The following is a 23341-nucleotide window of genomic DNA, read 5'->3' on the forward strand; positions in this document are numbered from 1 at the left end:
CTGTGGGGCTTGTCTCCTTCCTGCGGTTGTGTGTATTTCCTGAGTATTTTCCACTCCCACATGCCAAACACAGGCATATTCATATGTCAGCAAGCAATCTTTATTACAGGCAAAACAGGTTGACTTGTTTTGAAAACCATAGAGCACATGGAGAGAATGGAGAAATGCTGTGACCTAATAGTGTAGCTGTGTTGCTCAGGGAAATTACACCTCAAAGAAAAAAAACATCCAAACATATTTGGTTTTGCTGGTTTTATTAAATCAAGCTTGTAATTTTACAAGGAAAAGTTTGTTTAGACTACATGAGCGCAATCAAGGGGGACACATACCCCTTTTGATGCCAGCAAGAGGGCAGATGTCTCAAGAAATAGCTTCCTAGAATTTTAAACTCTTTAATATAACCAGCGAAACAAAAGACATGTTTGAATGTGGTTTTCCTTGATAAACCATATTTTCATTCTGAGCACCAGTTACAATTTAAGGTGACAAATAACTACATAACCCGGTGACAACAAAAGCTCTACATTATGTTTGATAGAAAAACAAGAAATGGGAGGTTGTCAACTTCATCTCAAGATGAAAGAAAATATGTAGTAAGTCTAAATGAAATACTGTTGCGACTCAGAAGGATGGTTTGCATTTAAGATTTCGCACGACATCCTCGGGTAGATGTTTGATACAAACAAATACAATTCACAGATCTTTTTTTTTTTTTTTACAACGCACGTGGTGTGGTTTGAAATATGGTGACGCATGCTTGAATGGAAAGATGAGTTCCACTTCTGAAATCTTCAATTTTCTGTCCGACAGTATCAGAAGCTTCTTTCACACCAAGTTGCAAAATGACTGCGTCGGAACTGCAAAAAAGACGACCCAGTCGTCATCCGCCTTTGCCTTTTACACACGTCTGCGTAAAAGCCTCGGGTGGATAAATTCTGGATCTTCTGTTATGGGACCTGTGTGAAAGGAGCAACAGATCCACTCGATTTGTACGTTCACACATCATCGCTTCTCTTTGTACTTCGGACTGTTGGGTCCCGTGAGCGGCGGTTAGCATCTGTTAAGATGATGAGCAACGACAGGAATAAATACAAGCGTGGTCAGTTGGCGAGGGACCGTTTCAACCCCGGTAGGCCCAGGAAGGGAAGTTGGCACGGAGCGCCCACGCTCGACTCAGCTCAGATTGCGTATGGTCTCCAGCAGCTCCGGTTTGAGGAGGGTTGAGCTTTTACCGCCAGCTGCTGCGATGTCTGCCTGCACAGCAGCATCCCAGGCAAACGTGAGCAGAGCTGCAGGCACCTTTCAGGAGAAAGGGTAACTGATCGTTAAGTTACTAAGGATACTTATTTTTGCATTTTCACTAATAATTATAGATGAAAGATTTTTTTGTTTTTCATGTATAATCAGGACTTTTAGAAATACATGATTTTGCGTGACAAATTTGTTGATTGGTCGTTAGCATGTGACGTTATATGTATACCACATGTGATATGAAGAAATGTAGTTATTACAATGAATTATGGAACAAATATTTTTACTACTAAATAGAGCTGAATGAGTATCTGGACAAAAAATGTTACCACAAATTATATTTAAAATTATTTGGTATTTTAACTTTTTTACATCTTGAAAATAAATAAGTATCCCTTCAAGTTCGAAAAATGTGCCTAAAAGTGCCATTCTGCTCTTCCTCTCCCAGTGTGTTTGAACTTTAAAGAGGGGTTCTAATTTACATGTTAACCACCACAACATCACATTTATTCACTATTATATTGAAAACTGGGATGCTTGAGTGCACAACCAAAGCCAATTTCAAGCTTCTGGCTGCTGAACTAAACTGGAACAAAAAGTCAGCAGAGCTTCATTACAGATGTCATTAAGACATTTAGTTATTTTGGAAATTGCATATACAGTGGGGCCAATATGTACAGTATTGGGCAGCAAAAAAATTAAAGTTCACCTATTTCAAAAGATAAGCGAGGTTTGTAATATTTACATTTTACACATTGTGACAGAAAGAATGTAAAAAAAAAAAATATAGGAAATCTTTTATTTTTAAATGTTTAAATTTCAGTTTGTGAAAATGGGTTGCAGATAAATACTGGACAGCTAGAGAGCAAACAACTTGTGTCCCTTACAGACCATTCACTTGCTCTTAAGAAGTTATTCTGGCCTCCTTTTGTTAACAGTGAGAATGGCATCTGTTTGAACTGATTACATGCATACGGGACACCTGCACACAAAACTGTCAGACTGTCAGACTCCAGTTCTCGCCAAGACCAGAGAGCTTCCGAAAGATAAAATTGTAAAACTGCACAAAGCTGAGCCGAGCTAAACTGCAATTGCTAAACAAGTTTGTGAGAAAATATCAAAAGTTGGAAACATTATTAGGAAGGGGAAGTAGTATTACATCACTGAGTGGGGTCCATGCAAGATCACGGGGTTCAAATGATCCTGAGAACAGTGAGGAATCGGGCCAAAAACTACACAGAAGGAATTGGCCAATGATTTGAAGACAGCTGGGACCACCGTCGCACAGATAACAAAAAGTAACACACTGTCCAAAAGGTTTGCCCACTGCACAAAAATCATTTAAATACCTGTCCGAATTGTGCTAAAGACCAATTGGAAGATTCAGAGGAGGAATGAGAAAATGTAATGTGGTCAGATGAGACCAAAATTGAATTTTTTTGGTCAAAACGCCACTAGCCACGTATGGAGGAAGAAGTATGCTGATTTGCACCCCAAGAGCACCGTACCTACTGTAAAGCATGGGTGTGGAAACATCATGCTTTAGGGGTACTAGTGGAAAAATTATTATTAAAAAAAAAAAAATCATACAAGGTGATGTCCTAGATTTTTTTTTTCATCTCACACTTAATATGTACCTATGATGAAAATGACAAACCCTTCAACTTTTTTAAAACTTGCACTTGTTCATGTTGCAAAACCTACTGGCTCCACTGTATCATTGAATGGTTGTTTTGCACACATCTTAGTAAATTGCATCTCCTCTCTTTGGGTCACTCACCAGGTTACACTCAGCCAAAGCCACATCCTCAGACTCCTGCAACTTGTGACCACCGGGAGCGATGAGCTCGAAGGGCTGCCAGCCATCCACCAAAGAGTCTCGCACAAAACTGAACACCACGGGAAGTCGGTCCCATGCGTAGAATGTCCCTGAGATCAGACACAAAACGTTTAATATCTAGTAAGACTAGGTGACTGATTATGGGGCCCGGCCAGGCACATCCCAAAAAGGTAACATGGGCTCTGCACCACGGTGCCATAAAGTGGTTCACTACCCGAAGATTCATGGACCAGAGAGTAGCTTATAACAGGTTCTTGGGGAAAAAAAGTCATATTAACATCAAAACTATAACGCAAACTTCATGAAACCTTGTTTTAACCAGCATCAGAAGGATTCAATTTCCATTGGTTTTGCATAGCCTTTTGCACCATTGTTCAAATTGTAGGCTAGGTAAATAGTTGGAATGGTACGGTTGAAACTACAAGGTTATATGCTATAATAATTACGCCGGCCCACAGCCTGGTACCTGTCCGTGGATTAACTTGAAATATTGATGTTTTGGAAATGATTTAGTTCATCCTTTAACAGTTCATTCATTTTTGCTTTGTTTGGCTTGAGCTTAGGTTTTTGGCGTCGTCTCTGGCCGCTGTTGGTTTTACATGTTGTAGTGAGGAAAGGAAGGACGGTGTGGCTTCAGTTGAGAGCAGCAACTGTTGCTGCAAAAAGTTAAGATTTAAGAGGGTTTTATTTTTTATTTATTTTTTCATGTCAATATTTTTTCTCTTATTGAAAATTAGCATCAGCTCCCAATGTAGCTTATCATCCTCCATGACTCCTAAAAACCATATCAACCTTTAAAAAAAGAATATTGCCTTTATAAAAACCAGTGGTTATCAAAGGGGGTATGCGTCCCCCTTGGGATGCCTGAAAATACATTGAGATTTTACAGGGGTTCTGTGTGTATAAACAAATCTAATTTTCTGCTTTTTATTGCTGTGACAGTACATTTTTCTTTTTAAAATAAGAGAAAACCAATTGCAACATAATGCAACTTATTGCTAAATTGTTATAGTGACATTTTGCTAATTGTTGCATGCATTTATTTTGTTTAGTTATATAAGTGTTGTCAGAAATACAATATGGTTTGGGGTGCTTGACTGAAAAAATATTTGACAGGGTTTCATCACTGAAAAAAAAATGGGGAACAACTTACAGTATATACAATATATGAAGGCATTTTTGTCTTTCATAATCTGACTCAGGAAATCACACAAAACATTTCCTGTTAATAAGGTACTGCAAATTCATTTTTTCAGCGACTTATTCCAAGAAATTACTTATTTCATACATTGCCTCTCCAACTTTGTACTGGCCGACAGTTTGTTCTTGAAGTGAGGCTCCACTGATGCATATTATATTGTATTGTGTTGTTTTTACCTTGAAGCAGGTTTCCATCAGGTAGACGAATGCGCAGCAGTGTATAGTTGTACTTCCTCCTCTCCCGTTGGTCATCTCGCTCCCTCATGGCTTTGGTACGAAGCATGGAGTTCTTCTCCACTAAGTCACTCCTGACACACAGAAGACTTCAAGCCTTCACACACACAGAAAAAAAACCCTCTAAAATACAGATCTGCACCTTTGCAGCTGCTCCCTCTTGATCTCCTCTGCACTCAGGTTGTAGAATTCGGGTGGTAGTTCAAAGCGGGTTGCATTGTCCGACGCCCGGAAGGCCTGAGCCTGCCGGTCCAGCTGCGCTCTGACGGGCTCACCCCGCTGCAACCGATCCCGCCTCTCCTTCATCAGCTCCAGGGCATCGGAACTCTGCTCAGGCAATACCAGGAACTCCTCTTCTTCCTCTAAAATCCCGTTAAAGACAAGTGCGGCGAAGAGAGAAGAGGTATTTCCTTTTTAATGTTTTCATTTAACTCATTCGCGGTAATTGACGACAACAGATGCTGAAGTACTATTTTTAATGGGAATGAGTCTAACTCAAGTAAGTTTGAATGAGTCAAACTAAAATCTACTGACTAACACAAATAATGAATACGTTTCAATTAATCAATTTTAGAAATAAAATGGCTTTGTTGATACAACAAATGTTACATTATTTGTAATGCAAATGCTAGTGGTCTGGATTAAATAAATAGTATGTGTGTCATTCTTTGCTCCCCTTCAAGCAATCACATACATTTTGTGCTATTATATCAGAAATCTAAGAAAGCTGTTGGCCTTACTTTGATCTCAGTCACCTCATAACTGAATTAAAGAAAAAAAAAAAAACAGCACGTGTGTGTGTGTTATTGTGTCCCGATATTTTTGCCCATTTATTCAAGCTCTAAGTTGATTTACCTTGACCGTCGACAGGAAGCATTGTGCTTACAAAGCCCAAGGCCTGCAGGAACTCTCGACTGCCGTCCACACAACGCACTTTCTCCTATAACACACGCAACAAAACATGGCTGATCAGAATCCACATGCAAATTTGCCTTTCAACTACTAGATGGGGGTAATAGTCAATCGGAGACGCAAGCCACACCTGAAAGACTTTGTTGCTTAGTTTAAGCTTCCGATATTTCTCTTCTGAAGGATTTTTACATATATTTTCAACGTATCTGTAAAATATGGAGAAAAAAAATAAATTAAGGTACATAGTACATGTATGGAAAAAGTCAATCGAAGTCAGACATTAAATCAATTCAGGTCAATTAAAGGCCCAATTTGTCATATATGTGTGTTAAGCGTGCTTTATTTTTTGGTCGTGAGATGTGGGCTTTGTTGGTTATGTTGTGGTGTGTTTTGATCGCAACTATACCAATATGCAATATAGGCAATGACAATTTTTTTTTTTTTTCATCAAATCTGAATCCCATTTAAAGGGATACTATAGTTATCATTTTCAGGAGCAAATGCTTAAGATTTTGTTCACAGTGAATTTGATAACGACATTGTTTTTACATGTCTATATAAAAAAAATGCTACTTGTTGATAATGAAAATTACATGAAATGCTAAAGGACCAATCACGGCTCACGTGTTTTCTGGGTTTGGTCATGTGACATTCATAAGATGAGCCATGATTGGCGTAAGGGGAACATGTGTTTTTAATTAAAAACTATTAATTGTACATGAAAAAAAAGTTCTCCAATTAATCAGACAAATTATTAACTTTTTACAGCTGAAAGTGACTAAAGTTTAGTCTTCCTTTAGAAGCCATTCTGCCCCTTCAACAGGCATCACATTTGCAGCTATCTTACTTGCTTATGATGTCCACAGCTGCCTTCACCTTTTCCTTGTCTTTGTTAAACGTGTGAATCATCATGACGGATGCCTCCACATCATCTTCCTCGAATCGCTGACGTAACAAAGAGTACATGTCAGTGTGTGTTTTGCATGCATTGAATTGATTAGACAGATCCTTTCAGGCATACCATCAAAATGGCCTCCTTGATGTGGGCGTCCCGTTGGCTTTTTGTTAGAGTAGCGCCTGTTAGCGGACATGTGAAATACACGCCAGACACTGAGAGAGGCTCTCTCGAGGCCACGTCCGTTCCCTGGTGTGCGAGTGTGTGTTGGGAGGAAGAGCGCAGAGGGAGTTAATAAAAAGTATGGCTCTATTCAAAGATACAGTACGAACATACCTCTGCAGTTGCTGCCTTGTCTTTTTCTGCCAGCGCAGCGGCTTCTGCCTCTAACTCTCGTTTCACTGTGATCCAGCAGAAACATTTAAAGTTTACTATGTTAGGAATGGGGCATACTAAATTGTTCTTAAGTGTGATGTGGGATGTGTTTGGAATGATGCAAAAACACAAATGGGTGAGTGAAAGTGTCCCAATGCAGCAAAAGAAAAAAGAAATAACAGTACTCTTATTTGAATGGTGGCGCCTATCCATATGTATAACGCTTCTTTGCAATCCATAAAACTACAGGTACTTTCCTTGTAAAAGTTGGTATTTTGTCCCAAACCTGCTTTGATGGCACTGGTTTGCGTATGGCTCACCTTGATTCCTGATTGCGTCCTGGGAGGTGTGAACCTTGGGCCGCTGTTGCTGTTCCACCCTAGCCAGTGCTGCTGCTCCCGCCCGCTGAGATCCCTCGCTGGGAGCATCGCGGTGATGCTGCTTTCCACCTGAGCTCCTTTGCCCTCTATCAGGTGCACTACTTTTGTAGCAAAAGTTACAGAAAGGGGACACATGTAAGATTGCTTATGCAGTATTCGGTTTGGGTCTGTTGGGCGTTTGCCTGACTGTTCAATGTGATGCTTTTGTTTCCTGGATCAATTAGAATGAACATGTAAAGGATTGTATTTGTCATTCTATCCACAATTTGAGATGACAAGTGCTTAACAACAGATAACTGCTGTCATTGGTGACTAGCATTGCAACAGAGAGATTGAAAGAGTCATGCAAATGGACATCCAAGGAAATGTATCATGACTTAGGTCGTGAAATTTGACGTTTACCTCATTGTGAAACAAATGTCAGCTTTTGTAGGACTATTGTAATTATTCCTTCTGCGAGTTGATTAGTAAACAGTACAATCTTGCAGAAGAGAAACGGAACTCATTTGAAAAAAAAAATGTACCTGTACCACAACAAAAGGGGTTAAATTATATTTTCACTATTTGTCTTCCACCAGATTCCCTTTACGCTCCAAAGCGCTAATAACTGCGGTCACGTGACTTAACAAGATTGCGTAGGATTTACTTTTAGCCATCCTAAAATTAGACGCCTGCATCACCACAAAACAACTTACGACAATACCTAATGTTAAAATTGGTGTGCCAAGCAGACATAATGTATAAACAAAGCCGATCGCTTCTTGAGTCCAACGAAGGCTACAACACGACGTGTGTCATGCGACACAGGGATGGTGGAGGAAAAAACTTCACCACTGACCTGCCGCTATCATCCGTTAGCTTCTTCCCAGGGCCCGCCGATTTAAATTTGATGTCCTTTTTGATGTCATCGAAAAGCTTCTTCATCTCTCTTTGGGACACGAAAACGACAGACAGGTAGAGACTGTCAGCTGAGTGGAAAATGTCAACAAAGCTTCTTCTTCTTCTTTACAGTGTTTTCCTTTTGAGAATACTACTTCCGGCTCACGTCTTTCAGAGTGCTGCCGCTCTGAGGCCGAGTTTCGCTCTGTACGTTCATCCTTCATTCAAGACTTTCAAGTCACGGCGGCTTGAAGGTCGCTCTGTTTTCAAGTACCGCTGCTTTCGCGCTGCCATTTTAAAGGCAGTTCTATTAGCGGTGATCATTTCAAGTGTGAAGTGTACATTTTCTCACCGTAAAAACGTAATTCTGATTTCCGGGGCGTACCAACGAGACCTTACTTGACTTTCGTGTGATTGGTGGAGACATTGTAGTGTTATTGCAAGTGTAGCGTGCGAAAGGAGTTGCCATCAAAATATTGCTGTCGGCGGAGGGTACGGGTCGCTTGGTTTGCTCCTCTTGAAATAGTTCCAAAACAATTAAACAACGGCGACATTTTGTATTTTGCATTTGTTATGGGATTTACGAGGATCACAAGAACGCATCATTGGATCTCCGCCTGCCACGTCAAGCGTGACGTAGTAGGAGGTGGTGTCCGGGTTTGTGAGGCGTTCAAACCCGGATAAGAGAGCTCAATTGTGGCGTCGAACCTCGTCAGACACAGGAGAGACACTCCCACTAGGTGAGTTTGATTAAGAATTGACTCAGATTTCATGTATTCGTTGAGATATCCCATCACTAACAACAATATTACCCGCCTCTGGTACATGCTGTAACCGAAGACAAGACACTATTTGTCAGTTGGCGCATTGTAGCCTAAAAAGTACATTTGCCCACAGTCCTTCTCGTATCATAAGCAAAACGTATATTTACATTGCTTATGCGGTGCTCGTATTCGCTACTTTAACCTAACAGAAAGTTAGTTTGAAATATGCTCAAACTGTGTCCTAACAGGTATTGTAAAAGTGCTGTCAACTTAATGCCATTGTAAATTGCTGCTGCATCAACAAATTGCGGACCAGCAGGTTGTGTTAACAGGTTTAATGTTTCACTTCGTTTTTTCAGTACAAGATGTAAAAAGATTGGTTAGGTGTGCCACCCATCAATCAAATCAGTCACCCAAACTACCCTTGCTACCACTTCAGACTAGAAATGTCGCTGTGTTGCTAAATGCACAGCACTCATTTTCTTTTGGTGTTTTATATACGGGATTTTTTTCAGGGAACTCAAAGTAACATTTTTTGATCAAACTGTTCTTTTTTCTGGAACATACCTTAACCGTTCGTGCTTCTTCGTCTTCATTCTGTTTTTGAACTTGGATCCATTTTATCTCTCTCTCCTCAACTAGCAAAGATCAATTCTGCTGTACCACTATTTCAATTATTTTCATCTTTTACCTCTTGATCCTCACACAAGATACAAAAACCAAAAATGATAGAACCTTTTGCCCCAAATTGTGAAAATAATTTCCATATCACCAAAGGCCTGTCTCATCTGCAGGTAATAAAAAGAATACACACATGGCTGTTAAGAATGAAATAAAACACTTTGTTTTTCTTCCCCCACTGAATATACAGTTGTAATCTTTCTGTGTTAACAGACCCATTACTGATCATGGACCTCAACACCAGTGGACTCCTCCAGAAGTTGAGCGAGGCAGGCCAGTCTCACCTGCTGCGCTTCTGGGACAAGCTGAGCCCTGATGAGCGAGCCTCCTTGAGCCAGGATCTGCAGGGTATAGACTTCCAGGAGGTCAATGGCTTCTTTAAGAGGGCCATGGAGCTATCTGGTCGCTGCGGCAAGAACGAGAAGATGGACGCCCGCATAGAACCAGTCCCCCAGGACGTGCTGGGGAGCGTGACGAGGGACAGGGAACGTCTTAAATGCTGGGAGCAAAAAGGTCATCCAGATTTTTTTGTATAATTTACTCCCATTTAGTGGTGATTTTAGTTTTACTATTCAGTATTTAACCTTTAATTATTATAGATGTCTTGTAATATATAACATTATGTAACATTTTCATTCACTTATAATCATCTTGTGTTCAATATTTTCATTGCACAGTGCTGCCTATTTGGGTCCGTTAGTCTTTCCTTGCAGCAGGAAGATGACAGCAGAAGGGTGGAGGGTAGTATTGGTCGTCATCTGGTTTCAATTGTATCTTTGACGTAGGCTGATTGTATTTTTGACTGTCGATGAGGTCACTGCGCTTTGGCAAGAGCAAATTGCATGCACTGTGTTTGCGTTTCTAAGTTTTGGTTGCTAGTCAAAGTCTAGCAGTTCCTCCCAAATTACTGCTTTCTTAGCAATACAGAGGAGTATTGCAAAGTGAGTCACGTAGAAGCCGTTTATGTAAGGTAAAGCAGAACAGCCATAAATTTTATGAATCCATAAAGTTCTTGAACTCCATAAAAAAGTACCCACCTTAGTTCATCTCTCGTTGGATTTTTTCAGACTAATTTTGACATTGTTACACTGTAATTCACACTAAAGGTGATGCGCTTTCATGGGTTTGAAAAGAAGCAGCATAGTTTTCAACCTGGATTTAAACGCATTTAGGTGTGAGGCTTACTTCAGTTCTATTGTCAGTATTTCCCATTTGCATACACCATAACAGCTTATTGCTGATTCGCCATGTTTGTTTTGAACTTAAAACTTTACTAACTGACCCAAGTTTGCTGACCTCGGATCCCGATTGGATTTATGTTCAAATAGCTTTTTTTGAATATATTCAGGACCTAAACAATTTGAAGGGGTGCATCCCTTTGACAATCGTTTGGGGCCAGCCTCACCCATTGGACAGCTCATTTTATGAGGTTTACATTATTGAACATTTAAAATCTTGTTTGCATAAAACCTGTTTGATATCAGTGGAAATACACCAAATCCCAGAAGGGGAAGAACAAATATACAAACTTAATTCTGATTACTGTCGTTATTTGCTAAAATGTTGTTTTGAAAATCTTACTTTAGACCATAATGCTCAGCTCAGCAACACATTTCTATCGTCAAATTGTATTCAAAATCTGATGCATTTGTTTACATATTGCTGCTGCTCTATTTTAATTATTAATGAAGGTAATATAAATGTACTCTGACCATTGTTACTGATTAGATATAGTGCTACACAAGCATAAATTCATAATCTTAAATAGACTTGTTCAACAATCTAATCTTAATGTAATAATATGCTATGTTCAGGTCTGGAATGCATCTCCCAGGGTAAAGTGGCAGTGCTACTGCTGGCTGGTGGTCAGGGAACCAGACTGGGGGTCTCCTACCCTAAAGGCATGTACGATGTGGGGCTTCCGTCTCACAAGACCCTCTTCCAAATCCAAGCAGAGCGCATTTTGAAACTACAGCAACTCAGTGAGGAGAAGCACAAGAGCAAGTGCATCATTCCCTGGTAAGGCTGAAAGCTTGCTGTTGGTTTTGAATGAAATGTTAATATCGCCTCATTCAGTGGGACACTTGACTGGGTCATACAGTATAAACATTGGAATTGATCATCACGGAAGTTCCTCGTAGAGTCAAGTCAATTAAGATATATGGACAATGCCATAAATGCAGGGCTGCAGTGCTTTGGCTGCCAGTTAGAGAAAATGAGCATACAGTATTTTATCAGATAATGGGCAGGGCTTTATTGACTTAATTGTAGGTGCCAGGTACTACCAGGAAAGTGGAAAATGGAGGTGTATATTTGGGATAGAGGAATTTTTTCAATCAATTGGACAACACATGTTTAAAGACACCAATGCGGGATCTCATAGTAAGGGTCATCACAGACACCTAGTAGCCTCATCAACTATTTGAAGTGTAAAGGATCTATTTGTTTGAGGTGCAGCTTGGTTTTTATGGACTCCTTAAACTTGACACCATAGCTACCAATTTGCCACCATTTTTTCCTCAAGGGAGAAAAAGCGGTGGTCGTGGCTCAGGTGGTAGAGTGGGTCATCCAGCAACCAAAAGGTTGGCTGTTCAACTCAAAGTGGACAACACACTAGTTTCTCACACTTTTTTTCAGAGAGTACAATGTAACCGTCAATTATGTCCCACTTAGATAACTACAACATGTCATTCAGTAGACACACACAGCAAGATTTTTTTGTCTTCAACCGCACCTGGGGGATCTCATCTTCAGGTACATCATGACCAGCGGTAGGACAATGGAATCCACCAAGGAATTCTTCTCACGCCTCAACTACTTTGGCTTGGACAAGCGCAATGTCATCTTCTTCCAGCAGGGCATGCTGCCAGCCATGGACTACGACGGCAAGATCATCCTGGAGACTAAATGCAAGCTGTCCATGGCTCCTGGTAATTTGCATGTGTTGTCTCGACTTAGTTGTCTGCATTCGGTGACTGGCTGTAAAAAAAAAAGACTTCCTGTGTTTCAGATGGGAATGGGGGCCTGTACAGAGCCCTGGGCAAGCAGGGCATCTTGGATGACATGCAGCGGAGGGGGATTGAGTTCATACATGTCTACTGTGTGGATAACATCCTGGTCAAAGTGGCTGACCCAGCATTTGTAGGTTTCTGTGTGGAGAAGGATGCTGACTGTGGTGCCAAGGTCAGTTTTACACTTGCTTTCTCTTCCTGTTTTTTTTTCTTTTCTTTTTTTGTGACAGAGTCTTTTCCTGCAGTCAAGTCATTGGTGGATTTTTATCAGGTTTATTACATATGTATTTTGACACTATCTGGACAGTTTATTGGGTCCAAATGTGCAATCAAACAGGAGACAAAAGTGGTACAACATGTATGCACATTTATACCTATTTACAATTTCTAGTCTCCACTGAACCTAACCTGCATGCTTTTGGAATGTCTTGAGGAAGGCTGGGAAAAACAAATTTTAAAGGTCCCCTGGAAGCTCACCCTTTTGGAACTTTTTGACATGTTACAATGTTAATCACTCACCCTAAATACAGTGGACCCCCGGTTTACGACGTCCCTGCCTTGTATTTTTTTCACCTTACGACGTAGACAGCAACGTTTTTTTTGTCCCCTCTTTACACCATTTCTTTCGGCTTTTGACACATCCAACATGGTGGTCATTGTGTGTGCGTTACCGCCATCTCGGATATGCCCGTGCTCATGCGTCTATACACGCGTCACCGCTTATGTCACTACAACGCTGGTCTGCTATCGTCTTGAGTGCTTAAAATAACATATTTATTGTGCGTTTTACGATTTAATTCAAATTTGAATGGCTTAGCCCTGGGTCCCAAGATTGCTAGTAATGTTAAAGAGAGAAGTAAGAAGATGATTTTTACGAAAACGAAGCTGGAGATAATCAAGAAATACGAAGAAGGCTAAGCTAGCCTAGCCTAGGCTCATTCTTGCGTTCACAGCACTGACCCTGCCCAAGCAGATAATAGGGGACTTCCATTGAGTACATGAATAATGTATCCATTGGAAAGTGTGCGGAAAAGCATTACAAAAAAAGTGATGGATTATTAGTAGTAGTAGTATTGAGGGGTACGTTGAACACGTGCGCTTCACAGAGTCCAGATTTCAAGCTCTCTCTGGTCTTCCTGTGCCGTGGGCTCTCTCTTGGGACTCCGCCTTCCTCCCACATTCCAAAAACATGCATGGTAGGTGTAGCCAACACTCTACATTGTCATTAGGTGTTGTTGGGTGCATGAATGGTTGTCCGACCCTGCCTAATGCCCTAAATCAACTGGGATAGACACCAGCAAGCCTGTGACCCTTAGTGAGGAAAAGCGGCTATATAAAATTGATTATTAGTATTCTCAAGTCTCTCTATGTAAGGTGTGGAGGAAGGCCCTCGTACTGCATCTACACCGCCCCTGTTCCACTCGTGTAAACACACGCCTATACTATCTAAGGTGCCGTGCCCACATTCAATTTCATTCCTTAGGTGAGAGATTTTGCACTGAGTTGACCAAGTAAACAACAATGTTCATACAAAGGTTTACTGTAGAAAAAGTGGAAGTGGTGGATACATGTGCTTGGGAGCACATGGCCAGCAACCAGTAGGTGTTTTGTGATGAATACAAATACAAGAGTGGATTTGCTGTGAAATTACAATGAAAATCTGTCTTAATTCCCACAATTGCACCCAATGAACATGTCATAGCTGCAAGTGCTTGTTAGCTTCGTTGTATAGAAATGAACCATGTGCATTGGATGAACAGCACATAAATGCTGTATAAAGACAGCTATATATAAGTTTCCACACCCCAGTCATAGAGACATTTCACTTCCTGGTTAGAAATACCACTGAAAAATCTCAAATTTGATTGGAAATTAAATCCCCAATGTGCCAAAAGTAAGATATGATGATACAGGTCCTTTAACAGTCCCATGTTTTTCAGTGGAGAAAAAAAACTGCACCTTCCACTACCTAGCAGCAGATGGAGATAAAGGCCAGTTGGTCTATTGGTTTGGTCTATTACAACCTAAACGTTTCCTATTTTTTTTTTCCCAAAGCACAACCTATTTGGAGTGTCTTTATGCTTTTTGCTATAAATACATTGTTGATCCTTCCAGGGGTTTGTATGTGAAGTCACAATCTAGTTCAGCTGTCGGTGAATCACATGATTTAACCCTGGAAGATCATTCATCATTTGTGTGTGACCTGGGTAGTGTCCAATCCATTGTGAGTCATCATTGGCTAACAATGAAGGCAACTCCTTTTTTGCCTAATCATTTAGGACTGTTTTAGTTAACAACACCAGACAGACGTTACAGTGTATGCGTCAAGAGACAACGGGGATTTACACCCTCAAATACATATTTGTTATGCGAGTGACTAACAAGCTCCAAAACAACAGGAACAGTTATTTGTATTTTAGAACACACCTTAAGGTGAAATAAGGCCATATTTTTAAAACTTTAATTTCATTTGTAATTCTTAACTCATTCAAGTGTAAAAGCAAGTTCTGTAGCCTGCTTTTCCATCAGTCTATATCTGTCTGTCTGTTTATCAATCTATCTGTTAAGCTGTCTGTCTGGCCGTCCGTCGGTACATAAAGCTTGTCAAAATTAGAGGGCTGGATTGGCGCCTATTCCATCCATCCAGTCAGTACATACATAAAGTTTGTCACGCTTCGAGTAGTTGGATTGGAGCCTATTCCAGCTGACTTCTCCCACCCACCAATAAATTGTACTTGTCACCATTGCTGGACTGGGGCCTATCCTAACAGACTTCTGTAAAAGCAGTCCTCATGGAATACAGTTTGGTCAAGTTCAAGAAGTGGCTGCGGCGGCTCGGTGGAACAGTGGTTAACGTGTCCACCATCACAGTTCAGGGATCAGATCGTTCAAATCCACGTTTGGCGTTTGCATGTTCTTCCCAAGCCCGCATGGGTTCTGTCCGCATGGGGTCTGCACTCAGGTTTCCTCCTACACTCCCAAGAACATCCATGGCAGGTGTATTGGACGTACTAAATTGTCCTTAGGTGTGATTTGGTGTGAGTGGTAGTTTGTCTCTGTGTGCCCTGCTATTGACTTGCAACCAGTTGAAGTTGAGGATGTCCCCCGCCTACTACCCAATGTCAGCTGGGATAGGCGCCAGCAAGCCTTTGACCCTTGTGAGGATAAGCCGCTCTAGAAAATAGATGGATGAATTAGGGCTGCCATTATCGAACATTTGAACATTGATTATCCTATTGATTGTTGCATTGACTAATCGAATACCCGACGCTCTTGCCAGTGGCACTGCATTCGGTGTCAGCCATGGATGATGCAGCAGAGATGAGAGGGAGCGTAACACAAGTGGCTTTGTAGTGGTAAAAATTGTTAACTATGGTTACTATGTTGATTGATGTTTTTATCAATTGGAGTAAACAGTGCAGATATTTGCAGTTTGGATATGGAGGGGCCCATGACTGGATTTACCTTGGGCTAAATTACGAAATATGCCTCTGGGTAGGATACAACCTTGGTCAGCAAATAACAGTGCAAATACAGTATCACTTTTTTTATGTGGGAGGAAAAAAAGACAAGGAGGCCTGAGACTTCAACCATAGAGCCTTAACTGTGGTGCTGATGGGCTGAAAAGCAAAGAGGTCTGCTTGTTCTTTTGAAAAAGCCAAAAATATAAATGTTTACCTATTTTTAAAAAAAATGTAGCTGTAATTTGAAAAGGGACATCTGCATCTTTTATATGAGCAGTCTTTCTATCTGTGTGGTTTTTATGTGCTTTTTATGCTACCTCCCATTTCTTCACAACCATCCACGTCCTCAAGCACACACGTGGGCGAAATGTAAAATCTTACATCTTGGAAATGTGCATACAGCTGCTGTTTGAGATGGGTATTCAGGATCAGTATGGAGCCCCTCTATTAAGTTCCTTCGGCAGTTCATGTGGCTTCCCGGCGAGCGATGACCCAGTCCGCTCACCAACCCCCTCATCAGTACTCTGTCATTAAGCACTAGCAAACGTTTTTTTTTTTCTCTTTCAGTGCAAATTGCTGTTTGCACAAAGAGGAAATGTGATCTTTTTGTGGCAGATTTAACTCCATGTAGTAGATGTTGCAGGCCACTCCTTGGTCTTTTATGTGGTTGTGACATTTTGTTTTTTATTGAGATATCTCATCGTGTCCAATCATAATAATCCTAATGCTTTGCCTTGGAAAAAAGTTCAGCGAAATTAACTCTAAAATCACTTTCATTAGGAATCCTGAAATGCTTTCGTCATTAAACCTTTATTAATGGAAAAATCAGCACTTTTTAACCATCACAGGTTATGGCTATTTAGCTACTTGCTGTCGATAGAAAATGGCATCACAATTATTCAGGGCTAAGTTGACGACCAATCACGGCTCACCAGCTTTCTAAATTTGGTCATGTAAGGTTTGCAAACTGAGTCGTGATTGGTTGTTACCTGAGCCCAGAGCAGCTGCATACATGTTCAGTCAACCATAACTGGCAAGCAAAATGTCTGACTTCTGAGATGGATTTAAATGGAAAGGAATCTGCTTCATACTCCAGAAAAGCAAAATGAATCAGATTATCATGTTTAGACTGGTGAGGCCACATCTAACATTTTGTCGTAAGGAAATGTTTTGACCTCGATTTTTACTTTAACAATATGAGATGGATGTTCCAGACTTGATCTCTTTTCAGGTCGTGGAGAAAAGCAACCCAACGGAGGCTGTTGGTGTAGTGTGCAAGGTCGATGGGGTTTATCAGGTGGTGGAGTACAGCGAGATCACCTTAGCGACAGCCGAGAAGCGCAGCACCGACGGCCGCCTCCTATTCAACGCAGGCAATGTGGCTAATCACTTCTTCAGCTTCTCCTTCCTCAAAGACGTTGTGGAGTAAGCCCACTAAAATCCCTTTGACTCGATTCATTTGCAGCACAAGAATAGTCAATGATTCTGTCCCCCACCAGGAAGTACGAACCAAAGCTTCAGCACCACGTGGCTCAAAAGAAAATCCCGTTTATTGACGAGCAGGGTCAACTCATCACCCCTGACAAACCCAATGGAATTAAAATGGAAAAGTTTGTTTTTGACATCTTCCAGTTTGCCAAGTAAGCAACATTTTTTTTCTCTTGCCTTTGCAAAGTTTTCAGTGCATTAAGGCTGGATTTACACAAAGAGACTGTGGTCCTTGTTGATACATTGGTCTCAAACTGCAGTCCCCAAGGTTCTGTATCTTGCATGTTTTCTAGGTTTCTCTCCCCAACAAACCTAAGTCAAATGATTAGCTCATCAGCAAGTTTTGCGGGAGCTGGAAAATGGTCCTAAACATTTGAATCAGGAATGTTTGAGAGAGAAGCATTGAAAATATGCAGGACAGCTGTCCCCGAAAACTGAAGTTTGAGACCTACCGGTATGACAAGCTTCATGCTCCCTACGCACCAGCACCAAAGAAGCATGTTGTTATGCTTGATTTGCTGGCGTTTTGGTAGACAACTTTTGTGTAGTTTTCAGTAAATCGGAAAAGGACCGCACCACCGACCACTTCCTCTGCTTTCCTGCGACTGTGGCTAAACCAATCTTTTCTCATACAGCACCTTAATATTTTCTTTGAATCCTCCACGCTTTACAGTAAACTTGCCTGACAGGAAAAAATAATTAAAAAATCAATGTCACAATCAAGTGGTCAATACTGTGCCAAATGCTTTGGTTAATGCTTCCGTTTGCTGTCTTGGTACAGTTCAACAATTGTTTAACCCTTTCACTGGTGTTTTTTTTGTTGTTGGTTTTTGTTTTTTGGAGGGGGGGCTTAAAATGTATGGCCTATTACTTGTTTATAAGTTTAGGATACTGTACTTGAAAATTCCCACCTACATAGATTATGTCTATAGTTGCATATTATCAATATACATGAAAATACCATTGGAACTGTATGTAGATTCCATAGAATTTGATGCATACAAAAAAAGGCACTTGAAAATTCCCACTTACATAGATTAGGTCTATAGTAGCATATTATCAATATACTGTACATGAAAATACCATTGGAACTGTATGTCGTTTCCATCGGATTTGATACTTGTACAAAAAAAGGCCATCATGATTAGTTCTGTTGCAATGCAAAGAGCGACAAAAGTTCAATACAGTTAACTTTGGAGAGTAGGCAAAATGAGTGGAATTTCGCTCCGCGTTTCGGGTCTCGTCGCTCCAAACTTTACGTTGTAGAGCTTGATGCGTACGTCTCCCCCAACAGGACATTTGTGGTGTATGAGGTACTGAGGGAAGATGAGTTCTCCCCGCTGAAGAACGCCGACCGCCAAGATGGGAAGGACACGCCCACCACTGCTAGACACGCCCTCATGTCCCTCCACCATCGCTGGGTGCTGAACGCCGGAGGCCATTTCATCGACGAGAACGGCACACGTGTGCCCGCCATACCCAGGTGAACGCGGGGTGTGCATGCATGCGCCGCTTGTGTGCATCCTTCGTTTTTGGATTTTGTGTTGAGCCTCATGCTCCCGCTGTGTCATTGTCTCATGCTGGGTCTTGCTCCCCGTGTTCCTCCCCGTCAAATGTTTCCAGACCTGGAGCAGCAGGCCCTGTCACAGATGATGGCAACAGAAAGTAATTATTCGCCCCCCTGGCAGTATCGAGTGCATGCAGATGGTCTTGGCTTTCTTTAAGTATTGCTTTCTTCCAAGCAAGTACAGTTCACTCCACTTTGGTAGCGTGTGTAGTTTGGATTTTTGTCAAATCTTCTGACTTCCACCCTCCAAGAGAAGGGTGCCAAAAAGTCTTACTTGAAGTAACAACGAGGCGAAATGATCAGAAGGAGGCAGAATAGTCAACTTCATGAGAGCAACCCATGAAATGAATAAATGGAATTGTGTAAATTATTCACATATTACCAAACAATATTACTTGATCTAAGACATAAAACTGAAAAAGGTGATAAAATGTTTCTAAAATAACATCAATACTAATTCAGTCTCAAAATATGGTTTACTATTTTGTTTCCCAGTTAGAATTACATTCTGATCATTTGATTGGCTGTTTGTTATAAAGATGTCAGAAACAATAATATGGATAAATATATGGTGGCGTGAAATATATGAGGTCGTGAATTTGATAACGGCTTCTGCCTTTCCGTGTAGAATTTGCATGTTCTTTCCGTGCCCTCATTGGTTATCTCCAGGCACTCCGGTTTCCCCATTCCAAAAAACATGCATGATCGGTATGTTGGACACTCCACATTGCCCCTAGGTGTGTTTGTGACGGACGGACAGACAGTAGTATTCGTTTACCTTTACAACAAAGTTGGCCCAAAATATGTTATTTTATTTCATTGGGGGAGATAGAATTACCTTGGTTATAAAAGAGCCAATATTAGCCGATTAAATTGACCAGCCAATTAATGGATTCTGATAAAGATGCATCCCCAGATTCCATCTTGAAATGGAAAAAAATGTGATCAAGATAATTCATTTTGAAACGTTTCCAAGCATTGTAACCTATAACATTTTTACATTTACAACTAAAATTAATCAAAAAGGACGTTGCTGTGTTCAGAATAACTCGGTCACATTCAGACTTATGTTAACTGGGAATGTACACACAGGACTGTCATTTTAAATTGCCCCCCAAAAAACAACATCACGTACGGAACTGAAACAACACTGGCACTAATTCCTTCCAATTTGCTGTGCTGAAAGCAATTGTCTCTTCACCCCCAAGTATTTGATCGCAGAGTTGTGTCCCTCTTAGTTCATAGAGAACTAGCCGGGTGTAGGTGAACCGTTCCTAAGCACACTAAACTGTACTGCTTGGCGGAAACATTATACTTTGTAGCGGTAACACTTTTGGCTTTATTTCAAATCATCTTTTATGTATTGTCACTTTGAAATCAGTGAAACTGCTCCGAAATCAGCGGCACCAGAGCATGACATTGGCATGTATTGCCTGCTAATATCAACTCTTGTTGACCGCAATAAACCCATTTTGAATTCTTCTACTGTGAAAATGTACTTGAGTATGATTGTTCTTCACCCTTCTCAATCATTCTTCTCTCTCTGCAGTCTTCCCACCATGCTGGTTGGGGGAGCTAACATGTACTTAGTGATTCTGTTCCTTCTCTCTCCCCCCCGTCATTTTTTTTGTTTTGTTTGTTTAAACAAATTGAATGATGGCGGTCTCGCGATTCCTGCCCCACTCACACGAGTGGTCAACATGCAAGCACTGCGAGCTGTCTTTCGTTTTGTCTAATTCTTGCCCCTTCCTTCCTTTTAATCATCAACTCTTTCAATAACAATAATCAATCACAGAGGGCTGAGGATTCGCAGGCGCATACAATTCCGTGACACTCTTTGTCTAATTTCCTCTTATTCCTCCCTCATCCAGCCTCAAGGATGGAACGGACCTCCCAATCAAATGTGAGATCTCACCGCTTGTGTCCTACGGGGGGGAGGTAAGACATTACATTTATGTAGGGGTAGAGGGCAAAATCATTCAATACTAATGCCATAAGTGCATACAATAACTGGACTGTTGTATGAGAAATGCAGCAAAATGACAAGAAACCTGGGATGTAAACATGGACACACATAACATTGTGTGGCGACCACATAAGAGTGGACTTGATGGCAAAAATATTTTAGGTGGACTTATGGTGTTGAAGAGGTTTATTTACTCAATTGCAGAAGGGTGAAGCCTTTATTTGTACGATCATACTTCAAATTTATTTGACGTCACATTCACAACGGCCCTCCTACAGGCACTATAACTACAATGTGGCCCGTGATGAAAATGAGTCTGACACCCCCGATTTAGAATGTATATATTAGAGCCTAACGATGAATCAAATTCATATTAACCTTACAATTTAGGAAAAGAACAAATTGAAGGAGATAAACTCTCGTATTAATTCATGAGTCATTTGTATTTATTTTAACGTGAGCCTAACCGAACAAAATCTTTGGTTTTCATAAATGTATTATTCATAGTAATGAATACATTTATTACTTGTTACAAAATAAAAGGGACCTAAAACATGTCATCAGTGTGTAATTTTTTAAACTTTAGAACCTCTCAAAATTAATTTGTATTAGTCCACAAAAAATAATCAACACAAAGTGGCTTCTTTTGAATCATAGAAGAGATCTGTTATCAAAAAGAAATAACCTAATTCTTAATAAATATTTGTCCACAAAAAAATAATCAACATAAAGTGTCAAACTTGTTCTCAAAAAGAAATAATTATAAATAAATATTTGTCCACAGAAAAATATTAAAAATAAAGCAGTCTCTTTTGGGATTACAGTAGATTCTGTTCACAAAAATCAATAATTAACTTGATTATTTTTGGTGGACAAATATTTATTAATAATTCACATGAAGGATCATAAACTTGTTCTCTAAAAGAAATAATTATAAATAAATATTTGTTCACAGAAAAATCTTCAATTTAAAGTGTCCTCTTTTGGGATTATAGGAGAGATCTGTTCACAAAAATAAATCATTAATTTGACAGGTAACGAGATGTTTGCACATGACACGTTGGGTCTAGTATGGGGAAGAATCTGGCTTTTTTAAAATAATGAAATTGAATAACTGGAATTTAATAACATGAAATTGGTTTTATAAATGTATATTTTCCAAAACATTTCTTTAATTCAGTAATTATTTGTAAGGGACTTTTGCATGTTTTATTTAAAATCTCATGTACCCTCTGGAGTTCCTTCAAGTGCCCCCAGGGCTACCCATACCCCCATTTGAGATCTACTGGTCTAAATCATTCCGTTTGATCTCATTTACAAGACTGTAGTTAGGGTGGTGCCTTTATTTGTACAGTCAACTGCCTGTAATGTCACATGAAATGCATTTTTTTTTCCTATTAGAATTGTTGAAGGCTTACCTATTCAATCTCAGACAGGAGTCAAAGTCAACCGGAACTGAAAACTATCTGCCTATCTCCTAACGGCTTGACGTTCTTCCCTAAAAAGGGTCTCGAAGCTCTGGTGAAGGATCGAGACTTCCAACCCACACTCATCATCGATGAGAGCGGCATTCATGAGCTGGTCAAGAATGGTGTTTAAGCAGTAACAGGGACCAATCCAAAGACACCTGGGAATAAGATGTGATGTCATCAATGTGCAATAACGCTGTTGATCTGCATGCATAGAAAACAACTGAATGAACAAACCAACGAGATGAAGTGCACACCCTTTGTATGAAGATGATCCTTAGGGAGGAGAATTTGGGGGTTTGGTGCATCTATTTATTTTGCTGATGAGACTTATTTTTATATATATTATGTATCTTAATGAGGTATTTCACATCTGCTGAAGTTGACATAGTGATTTTTAGCACATTGAAACTGAAATGATCTGGATTATGAATCATGTAGATGGCAGCATGTGGGCGCTAGCTTAATTTTTAATGACGGAACATTATTCTTCTTAAAGTGATGCATATTAAAGAAGAGTAAGGAGAAATACCATTTGAAAGACTGGTGTTTATTTGTGGTCGCAAAAAGTGGTGAGCGAAGGGGGGGGTGAAGAGCAGTGGTCCTGAGTAACTTAACCACCTATGAGCAATGTGTTACAATTCTGTTTAGGGCTGAACACTATTTATAGAGCACTTTAAAAATGCCCCCAGTGCATACAAAATGCTGCACAGAAAGTTTATATATATATATATATATATATATATATATATATATATATATATGAAGACTAATCATAAAACTGTAAATACCACATACAGTAACTGCGAAAAAGTGTGCTATGATTTTTTTTTTCCCCCCCATTCATTATATACCGGGGTTCTTAAAATCTGTTTCCAGCACGATTGGTTTAGGATGGGGGGAAAGCAACAAAATACCTCCTTGCGTGACTTCTGCTCTGCTAACTGCATTACAAACGGATTCCT

At 40.3% G+C, this 23341-nt stretch overlaps 2 protein-coding genes across 4 annotated transcripts; one reads left to right on the forward strand and one right to left on the reverse strand.

The window, feature by feature from the left end:
- Positions 1–78: 78 nt before the first annotated feature.
- Positions 79–8311, reverse strand: ubxn6 (UBX domain protein 6). Of its 2 annotated transcripts, none has more exons than XM_088424880.1 (11): positions 7926–8311; positions 7028–7185; positions 6669–6733; positions 6459–6581; positions 6285–6382; positions 5568–5643; positions 5381–5465; positions 4668–4887; positions 4469–4599; positions 3032–3180; positions 79–1299 (listed from the first exon to the last, which is right to left on the reverse strand). In XM_088424880.1, exons 1-11 carry the CDS (start codon positions 8009–8011, stop codon positions 1174–1176), a joined length of 1317 nt encoding a protein of 438 aa, XP_088281006.1. In that variant the 5' UTR covers positions 8012–8311; the 3' UTR covers positions 79–1173. The 2 variants fall into 2 exon arrangements, with proteins under 2 accessions (XP_088281006.1, XP_088281005.1); XM_088424879.1 differs by having other exon boundaries at positions 7028–7188; positions 7926–8306.
- uap1 (UDP-N-acetylglucosamine pyrophosphorylase 1) lies at positions 8243–22910 on the forward strand. Of its 2 annotated transcripts, XM_088424877.1 has the most exons (11): positions 8243–8706; positions 9625–9924; positions 11226–11430; positions 12166–12341; positions 12422–12594; positions 17118–17311; positions 17386–17526; positions 18669–18857; positions 18998–19039; positions 20813–20879; positions 22414–22910. In XM_088424877.1, exons 2-11 carry the CDS (start codon positions 9639–9641, stop codon positions 22504–22506), a joined length of 1566 nt encoding a protein of 521 aa, XP_088281003.1. In that variant the 5' UTR covers positions 8243–8706; positions 9625–9638; the 3' UTR covers positions 22507–22910. The 2 variants fall into 2 exon arrangements, with proteins under 2 accessions (XP_088281003.1, XP_088281004.1); XM_088424878.1 differs by lacking the exon at positions 18998–19039 and having other exon boundaries at positions 8244–8706.
- The last annotated feature ends 431 nt before the right edge of the window (positions 22911–23341 follow it).

The sequence above is a fragment of the Hippichthys cyanospilos genome, chromosome 10, assembly GCF_059441005.1.
Source record: "Hippichthys cyanospilos isolate Australia breed blue-spotted pipefish chromosome 10, RoL_Hcya_1.0, whole genome shotgun sequence".
NCBI classification, from domain to species: domain Eukaryota; kingdom Metazoa; phylum Chordata; class Actinopteri; order Syngnathiformes; family Syngnathidae; genus Hippichthys; species Hippichthys cyanospilos.

What these genes read in the sequence shown, in the direction of transcription:
- uap1 (XM_088424877.1), top strand. Translation starts at nt 9,639, where the DNA reads ATGGACCTCAACACCAGTGGACTCCTCCAGAAGTTGAGCGAGGCAGGC. An exon ending in AGCAAGTGCATCATTCCCTG is followed by an intron (nt 11,431 to 12,165) that starts GTAAGGCTGAAA and finishes TCTCATCTTCAG; the next exon opens with GTACATCATGACCAGCGGTA. An exon ending in ACAGATGATGGCAACAGAAA is followed by an intron (nt 19,040 to 20,812) that starts GTAATTATTCGC and finishes TCCCTCATCCAG; the next exon opens with CCTCAAGGATGGAACGGACC.
- ubxn6 (XM_088424879.1), bottom strand. Translation starts at nt 8,011, where the DNA reads ATGAAGAAGCTTTTCGATGACATCAAAAAGGACATCAAATTTAAATCG. An exon ending in CTAACGGATGATAGCGGCAG is followed by an intron (nt 7,189 to 7,925) that starts GTCAGTGGTGAA and finishes TTGCTACAAAAG; the next exon opens with TAGTGCACCTGATAGAGGGC. An exon ending in TCAAGGAGGCCATTTTGATG is followed by an intron (nt 6,383 to 6,458) that starts GTATGCCTGAAA and finishes TTGTTACGTCAG; the next exon opens with CGATTCGAGGAAGATGATGT.